Below are 9,445 nucleotides of genomic sequence, written 5' to 3' on the forward strand. Positions count from 1 at the left end.
ATGAGGTAGTCGGGTGTGCTATTTACAGATTGTCTGTGTACAGGTGCAGTGATCGGTAAGCTGCTCTGACAGCTGATGCTTAAAGTTAGAGAGGGAGAAATACAACTCCAGTATCAGAGATTTATGCAATTCGTTCCAGTCGTTGGCAGCAGAGAACTGGATGGAAAGGCGGCCAAAGGAGGTGTTGGCTTTGGGGATGACCAGTGCAATATACCTGCTGGAGCGCATGCTACAGGTGGGTGATGCTATGGTGACCAGTGAACTAAGGCGGGGCGTTACCTATCAGAGACTTATAGATTACCTGGAGACGGTGGGTTTGGAGACGGATATGTAGTGAGGGCCAGCCAACGAGAGCATACAGGTCGCAGTGGTGGGTAGTATATGGGGCTTTGGTGATAAAACAGATGGCACTGTGATAGACTGCATCCAGTTTGATGAGTAGAGTGTTGGGGCTATTTTGTAAATGACATTGCCGAAGTCAAGGATCGGTAGGATAGTCAGTTTTACGAGGTTATGTTTGGCGGCATGAGTGAAGGAGGCTTTGTTGCGAAATAAGAAGCTGATTCTAGATTAAATTTTGTATTGGAGATGCTTAATGTGAGTCTGGAAGGAGAGTTTACGGTCTAACCAGGCACCTAGGTATTTGTAGCTGTCCACATATTCTAGGTCAGAACCGTCCAGAGTAGTGATGCTAGTCGGGCTGGAGGGTGCGGGCAGCAATCGGTTGAAGAGCACACACTTAGTTTTACTCGCATTTAAAAGTAGTTTGAGGCCACGGAAGGAGTGTTGTATGGTGTTGAAGCTCGTTTGAAGGTTTGTTAGCACAGTTTCCAAAGGGCCAGATGTATACAGAATGGTGTCGTCTGTGTAGAGGCAGATCAGAGTATCACCAGCAGCAAGAGCGACATCATTGATATAAACAGAGAAAAGTGTCGGCCTGAGAATTTAACCCTGTGACACCCCCATAGAGACTGCCAGAGGTACGGACAACAGGCCCTCCGATTTGACACACTGAACTCTATCAGAGAAGTAGTTGGTGAACCAGGTGAGGCAATCATTTGAGAAGCCAAGGCTGTTGAGTCTGCCAATAAGAATCCTGGTGATTGACAGAGTCGAAAGCCTTGGCCAGGTCGATGAAGACGGCTGCACAGTACTGTCTTTTATCGTTTTTTTATGATATCCTTTAGGACCTTGAGCGTGGCTGAGGTGCACCCAGCTCAGCTCAGAAACCAGACTGCATAGTGGAGAAGGTATGGTGGGATTCGCAATTGTCTGTGATCTGTTTATTGACTTGGCTTTTGATTTTTTTTTTGAAAGACAGGGCAGGATGGATATAAGTCTAACAGTTTGGGTCTAGAGTGTCTCTCCCTTTGAAGAGTGGGATGATTGCGACAGGAAGCAAATCTCTGTATGAAAAAGCTAGCCTTAGCTTCCCTAACTGACTGACTATGTATATTTGTTACTGACTTCCCAGAAATGCTGCATTTCACAGGGGCTATTCGATGCTAATGCAGAATGCCACAGGATGTTTGTGCTGGTCAAGGGCAGTCATGTCTGGGATGAACCAAGGGCTATGTCTGTTCTTTGTTCTACATTTTTTGAATGGGGCATGCTTATTTAAGATGGAGAAGAAAGCATTTTTGAAGAGCAACCAGGCATCCTCTACTGACGGGATGAGGTCAGTATCTTTCCAGGATACGCAGGCCAGGTTAATTAGAAAGGCCTGCTCGCTGAAGTGTTTTAGGGAGAGCTTGACAGTAATGAGGGGTGGTCATTTGAACGCAGACACATTACACACAGGCAATGAGGCAGTGATCGCTGAGATCCTACTTGAAGACAGCAGAGGTTGAGGTAGAGGGCAAATTGGTCAGGATGATATCTAAGAGGGTGCCCATGGTTGCAGATTTAGGGTTGTACCTGGTAGCTTCCTTGATAATTTGTGTGAGATTGAGGGCACCTAGCTTAAATTGTAGGATGGCTGGGTGTTTAGCATGTCCTAGTTTAGGTCACCTAACAGTATGAACTCTGAAGATAGATGAGGGGGGCGATCAATTCACATATGGTGTTCAGGGCACAGCTGGGGGCTGCGGGGTCTATAAGAAGTGGCCACGGTGCGAGACTTGGAATGGTGGATTTTTAAAAGTAGAAATTGTTAGGGCACAGACCTGGATAGTATGACAGAACTCTGCAGGCTAACTCTGCCCCCTTTGGCAGTTCTGTCTTATGGGAAAATGTTATAGTTAGGGATGTATAAGAACGGTGGCTAGGAAAAAAAACTCCCTAGAAAGGCAGGAACCTAGGAAGAAACCTAGAGAGGAACCAGGCTCTGAGGGGTGGCCAGTCCTCTTCTGGCTGTGCCGGGTGGAGATTATCCATGGTCACTAAGACCAGATCGTTCTTAAAGACGGTCATAGATGACCAGCAGGATCAAATAATAATCACAATGCAACAAGTCAGCACCTCAGGAGTAAATGTCAGTTGGCTTTTCATAGTCGAGCATTCAGAGTACGAGACAGCAGGTGCAGTAGAGAGGGAGAGGGATAGAGATAGTTGAAAACAGCAGGTCCGGGACAAGGTAGCACGTCTGATGAACAGATCAGGGTTCCATCGCCACAGGCAAAACAGCAGAAATTGGATCAGCAGCATGACCAGGTGGACTAGGGACAAAGACAGCCAGGAGTCATCAGGCCAGGTAGTCCTGAGGCATGGTCTTAGGGCTCAGGTCCTCTGGGAGGGGAGAGAGCGAGAGAGATGGGAGAATTAGAGGGGGCATACTTTAGATCACACAGGACACCAGAGAAGACAGGAGAATTACACGAGAGACTGACCCTAGCCCCCTGGCACATTGACCATTGCAGCATAGATACTGGAGGCTGAGACCTCCCCCTGTCCAACAATATCCCCAACCAGGCAGAATATAACCCCACCCACTTTGCCAATGCACAGCCCCCACACCACTAGAGGGGTATCAACAGACCACCAACTTACTACCCCTACTCTGTCGCGCCCTCAGAGCATGCGCAGACCAGCTGGCCGGTGTGTTTACGGACATATTCAATCAATCCCTATACCAGTCTGCTGTTCCCACATGCTTCAAGAGGGCCACCATTGTTCCTGTTCCCAAGAAAGCTAAGGTAACTGAGCTAAACGACTACCGCCCCGTAGCACTCACATCCGTCATCATGAAGTGCTTTGAGAGACTAGTCAAGGACCATATCACCTCCACCCTACCTGACACCCTTGACCCACTCCAATTTGCTTACCGCCCAAATAGGTCCACAGACGATGCAATCTCAACCACACTGCACACTGCCCTAACCCATCTGGACAAGAGGAATACCTATGTGAGAATGCTGTTCATCGACTACAGCTTGGCATTCAACACCATAGTACCCTCCAAGCTCGTCATCAAGCTCGAGACCCTGGGTCTCGACCCCGCCCTGTGCAACTGGGTACTGGACTTCCTGACGGGCCGCCCCCAGGTGGTGAGGGTAGGCAACAACATCTCCTCCCCGCTGATCCTCAACACTGGGGCCCCACAAGGGTGCGTTCTGAGCCCTCTCCTGTACTCCCTGTTCACCCACGACTGCGTGGCCATGCACGCCCCCAACTCAATCATCAAGTTTGCGGACGACACAACAGTGGTAGGCTTGATTACCAACAACGACGAGACGGCCTACAGGGAGGAGGTGAGGGCCCTCGGAGTGTGGTGTCAGGAAAATAACCTCACACTCAACGTCAACAAAACTAAGGAGATGATTGTGGACTTCAGGAAACAGCAGAGGGAACACCCCCTATCCACATCGATGGAACAGTAGTGGAGAGGGTAGCAAGTTTTAAGTTCCTCGGCATACACATCACAGACAAACTGAATTGGTCCACTCACACAGACAGCATCGTGAGGAAGGCGCAGCAGCGCCTCTTCAACCTCAGGAGGCTGAAGAAATTCGGCTTGTCACCAAAAGCACTCACAAACTTCTACAGATGCACAATCGAGAGCATCCTGGCGGGCTGTATCACCGCCTGGTATGGCAACTGCACCGCCCTCAACCGTAAGGCTCTCCAGAGGGTAGTGAGGTCTGCACAACGCATCACCGGGGGCAAACTACCTGCCCTCCAGGACACCTACACCACCCGATGCTACAGGAAGGCCATAAAGATCATCAAGGACATCAACCACCCGAGCCACTGCCTGTTCACCCCGCTGTCATCCAGAAGGCGAGGTCAGTACAGGTGCATCAAAGCTGGGACCGAGAGACTGAAAAACAGCTTCTATCTCAAGGCCATCAGACTGTTAAACAGCCACCACTAACATTGAGTGGCTACTGCCAACACACTGTCAATGACACTGACTCTACTCCAGCCACTTTAATCATGGGAATTGATGGGAAATGTAAATATATCACTAGCCACTTTAAACAATGCTACCTTATATAATGTTACTTACCCTACATTGTTCATCTCATATGCATACGTTGATACTGTACTCTATATCATCGACTGCATCCTTATGTAATACATGTATCACTAGCCACTTTAACTATGCCACTTGGTTTACATACTTATCTCATATGTATATACTGTACTCGATATCATCTACTGTATCTTGCCTATGCTGCTCTGTACCATCACTCATTCATATATCCTTATGTACATATTCTTTATCCCCTTACACTGTGTATAAGACAGTAGTTTTTTTTTGGAATTGTTAGTTAGATTACTTGCTTTTTATTACTGCATTGTCGGAACTAGAAGCACAAGCATTTCGCTACACTCGCATTAACATCTGCTAACCATGTGTATGTGACAAATAAAATTTGATTTGATTTGATTTGAGACCAGACTGAGTATAGCCCATTAAGATCTCCTCCACAGCACGAGTCCGAGGGGGGCAAAATTAGCTGACTCAACCCACTCAAGTCAAGTATAACAAAAAAGGAGACGTGATGCTACCCCTCCTAGGGATGGCATGGAAAAGCACTAGTAAGCCAGTGACTCAGCCCACGTAATAGGGTCAGAGGCAGTGAATCTCAGTGGAGAGAGGGGAGCCAACCAGACAGAGACAGCAAGGACGGTTCGTCACCCCAAAGTCTTGCTGTTCACCTTCCCACCCCAGGGCCAGACTACATTCAATCTTAGGACCTACTGAAGAGATGAGTCTTCTGTAACGACTTAGATGTCGAGACAGAGTCTGCATCTCTTGCATGGATAGGCAGACCATTCCATTGAGCTCTTTAGGAGAAAGCCCTGCCTCCAGCTGTTTGCTTAGAAATTCCAGGTAAAATAAGGAGGCCTGCGTCTTGTGAATGTAGCGTATGTGTAGGTATTTACGGCAGGACCAAATCAGAGGGATAGATAGGAGCAAGTCCATGTAATGCTTTGTAGGTTAACAGTAAACCCTTGAAATCAGCCCTAACCTTAACAGGAAGCCAGAGGCACTGGTGTAATAGAAAAAAAGGCAAATTAAGTCATACAATCAAATTCATGTTAAATACTGACATAACTTCTCTCTCACAGACACAAATACAGGCACTCTCACACACACACACACACACACCAGTATGCAAACTTGTATTAAAGTTTATTGGTTGCTTGAGCACATTTGTCCAAACAAAATGACACATTTCATTTGCAGAATGCATTAAGACTCTCAAGACATGAAATTATATGACACACAATCAACGACCTCCAAAACATACTGTGCAACTTGTTATGTAATAACCCTTTTTAATTCTACATCTATCAATATGTCTCTGCCATCTGTTGATACTATAAATCAAATTATAGTATGCACCATAAAGACAACAAAACATATCACAACATGGGCTGTATTCTTTTCTAAAATAATTTGACCAAAGATGACCAACGCAGAAAGAATGTCACTGAAGAGCATGAATATCTAGAAACAGAAGGCTTTATTTGACCTTTTTCCATTTGAACTGAGAGCTGAACTTTCCTCTAGGGGCCTCTCTACCTCTCCTTTGCCCTTTGCCCTTTGCCCTCTGCCTCTTACTTGGTCCATTCTTACAAAACAGCAACTCAGAGGTGAAATCTTTTACTCATGAATAAGGACGGATTGAACAATTGTGCAAAGATTTGCACGCGTGCAGAAGTAGTTCACAATCATGCTAGTCATTTGTATCAGCTGTGACCAAATGCTTGGATTTTGTTTGACATCATTTACTCAACTGACTCCTGCGTTTTTTTTGTGAAAGCAATGACTTACTGTTTTGCAAAACAGTATGTTGTTGTGCTCATTAAGTTATTATGGCACTCAAGTGGACCCCAGTTTCATTAGAAGTGTCTTAGCAAACGAGAAAAACTGTAATACCTTCCTACCTATTTCCTGACAATGTGGCTTCCTGTGTACCAGTGGTTATGTTTCACAACATGAAGTCAGTCCAGTCAACAACAGAATAGTTTTACAACAGAAGTTGATTATTTTGCACGTTTCATTTTTTGTATTAGCATATTAATAAACTCTACTTCTTATCGTCCTGTGCACCAGTGGTTATGTTTCACACATCGTCAGACACAACATGAAGTCAGTACAGTAGACTAATAAGTGTAAACTCACTACTCAGGAGACAAATACAAATATGCAAAGGAGAAGCTGTAGCCACAACTACCCGTGTCATTTTTTTTTTTATACCTCCCTAGGGGTTACATCTTCACACAGATAAAGACAGACACACAGGCGATACAGAGAGACAGAGACAGACACGAACACACAGAGACAGACACAAACACAGAGACAGACGCGAGGCAGAGGCGACTCTATCACTATAACCGGAGGCTTAACGTAAAATGCAAGTAACAGCACAAGAAGCAGCCGGCATTGCTGGAGATGTCTGAGGCCATCTATGCCAAGCCAGACATGACCAAGAAAGTCAAGTTTGACAGAGGTGAGATGGAGGAGAGGATTGTGGACATCTACGTCAGTGCAGACACCCTGAGAGACCACGAGACCAGCACCAAAACAGAAGATGTAGAACACACTTCAACTAATGGACCGGGAGACCAGCACATAGGTAACACACACACACACACACTTTACACACACACACACTTTACACACACACACATCTTTTTATGTGTACATAGAGCCTAATAGCACAGGGAAGAGACCCTTCCTAGCTGTTGCAGTGTGTCTGGGGCTGCTGTGTGTTCTCCTACTGGCTGGGATCATAGGCCAGTCAGTCCACTGTAAGTATAGCTAAATTGTAATTACTGTAATTCACTGGCAGTCCTGTAGGTATAATCGGATTTAGTGAGTAACTTTTCTAGGCCAACAACAGACCAGATACAACAACATCACTATTATATTGCAATGCAGTACTTTTTGGAAAGTTTCAATACAATCTAATACAATCTTAATCCCGCTTTTTTACGAATTTACTAAAACTCAAACCCTGGTTACGGCCCTGAACGCGTACTAAAATGTTGTTTGTATTCTTTCATTCTTTCATTAATGTGTGCAGAACAATGAGATGCCAATGAATGTTTTAACTAACCTGTTCTGAAGGCTGGAACAAGTTTGAATCCTGTTGGTACTTCGTCTCTTCTGAGAGAAAAACCTGGAGTGAGAGCAGACAGGACTGTGTGGAGAGAGGAGCAGACCTGGTGATCGTAAACAGCAGAGAGAAACAGGTGAGAGAGTGGGGGGAGATAGATAAATACATAGAGAGAGAGACATGATAAACATCTTTTGATCGGTGTTCATTTCTCTTTCTCAACAACAGAGATTTCTATTTGCCCTCAACAAGAGAGCCTGGATCGGTCTGACTGACAGAGAGACTGAGGGGTCCTGGAAATGGGTTGACGGCACACCACTGAAAACAAGGTGAGAGATTTGACCAGTTGTTATATGTATACTTTGAAAACAAATGATATTGCCTCAGATCATCTTCATAAAAACAAATGTTTCCCTTCATAGATGTCATTCAATGAGCTCTATAGATGAATCATAGAAACCAAGCATTATTTTCTTCAAGAAACACTATATATACAGTGTGTTTTTTACTTTTTGTTGGTGGCCCACATCAGACAGCGTGTGGCTTTAAAGCTGAAGAAACACAGGCATTATGTCTTTTATTTAGGATGATGTTTTACTGACAGTGTGACTGTCTGGTTCTCTGTGTTGTTAACATAGTTACTGGATATTCGACCAGCCTGATAATGGTGGAAGTGTTTCAACATTTCCGGGGGAGGACTGTGCTGTACTAAGAAAAGGACAAGACCAGCCTGAAAAGACATGGAATGATTTAAATTGTGCACAAAAACGTATCTGGATTTGTGAGTTGTGTAACAATAACCTACTGTAACAACTACCCATCCACCATCTCCCCTTCTCTATCTCTCTCTATGACTCTCTCTGACTCTCCCTCTCTCATCCTGTCTCCATCCCTACTCATTTATGTTCTTTTCATTCTGAACATATGAATCAAATTCCCATTTACTTCCTGGAATGCATTAGTAGCTTCCTGTCTTCAGTAGTTAAATGGACACATCAGACACAGACAATGATTGAGACACAACACAAAAAGTAAACAGCTGCATTAGAACAGACAGAAGGGACCAGTATGAGGTTGTTAAGTCAGTACAGTCGACTCCTGATAGGTGCACATCAGATAAGTGCAAGACCTGGGTTCAAATACAACTTGAAATCTTTCAAAAGCTTTGAGTGTTTGCTTTAGCCTGCCTTCAGAGCCAGGTGGGTACTGGGGCTTTTCTGTTGCAACAGAAGTATTTTAAATAATTTCATACGGAGAGGCATTCTGGTCGTACTCCTTAGACACTGGATTCATTTATTAGGTCTCGTCGTCTCCGAATTCACAGACACCCAAATGTAAATTTTGACATGGCCTATTGATTAACAAGACACACCGTTTATCTTATTATTTTGTGCTATAATTTGCAGTTTACCTTGGAACATATTATCATTAGAATTATTTTACATTGTTATGTCTCAATGGGCCGCAAGGCTATAAATAGGATTTATGTGCAACGGTCAGGTCACTCTGAGGAAGATGTCAGCTTTATGTTGAAATGTCAGTCACCTGTTCACATCCTGTACAATGTATTAAAGTGAGCAATAACAAATCAATCTGTCTTTTTGTTGACTGCTCCAACTCCTTTTTACCTCAAATTTGTCCATTTGGAAGTTGTCCTTGGCAAACCATTCTCATATTTTCATACAGTATTTCATCCCAGGTCTGGTAAGTCTACACTATCGACTCAGGTATCAGATGAATATGTTTAAAGGAAAAGAACATGTCCCAACCTCAACCACCATGTTACTTTATCTTCCTCTTTTAACATTTCCCTTTCTTCTGGGGACAACATATCAAAAACGTCTCAGAAATGGACACAAATCAGACACCGGCGCAGTGATAGATTCAGAACCTGAGTAGACATTGCTGTATAGTATATAGTCAGAAAACAC

The 9,445-nt window shown here is 44.4% G+C and overlaps 1 protein-coding gene across 2 annotated transcripts; it reads left to right on the top strand.

Annotated features, from left to right (window-relative positions):
* Positions 1 to 6,667: 6,667 nt before the first annotated feature.
* LOC112231713 (C-type lectin domain family 4 member E) lies at positions 6,668 to 9,106 on the top strand. 2 transcript variants are annotated; one of them, XM_024398438.2, is made up of 5 exons: positions 6,668 to 7,031; positions 7,105 to 7,206; positions 7,526 to 7,650; positions 7,743 to 7,843; positions 8,153 to 9,106. In XM_024398438.2, exons 1-5 carry the CDS (start codon positions 6,848 to 6,850, stop codon positions 8,322 to 8,324), a joined length of 684 nt encoding a protein of 227 aa, XP_024254206.1. In that variant the 5' UTR covers positions 6,668 to 6,847; the 3' UTR covers positions 8,325 to 9,106. The 2 variants fall into 2 exon arrangements, with proteins under 2 accessions (XP_024254206.1, XP_024254207.1); XM_024398439.2 differs by lacking the exon at positions 7,105 to 7,206 and having other exon boundaries at positions 6,673 to 7,031.
* The last annotated feature ends 339 nt before the right edge of the window (positions 9,107 to 9,445 follow it).

This window comes from Oncorhynchus tshawytscha, linkage group LG34 (assembly GCF_018296145.1).
Source record: "Oncorhynchus tshawytscha isolate Ot180627B linkage group LG34, Otsh_v2.0, whole genome shotgun sequence".
In the NCBI taxonomy this organism is placed as follows: Eukaryota; Metazoa; Chordata; class Actinopteri; order Salmoniformes; family Salmonidae; genus Oncorhynchus; species Oncorhynchus tshawytscha.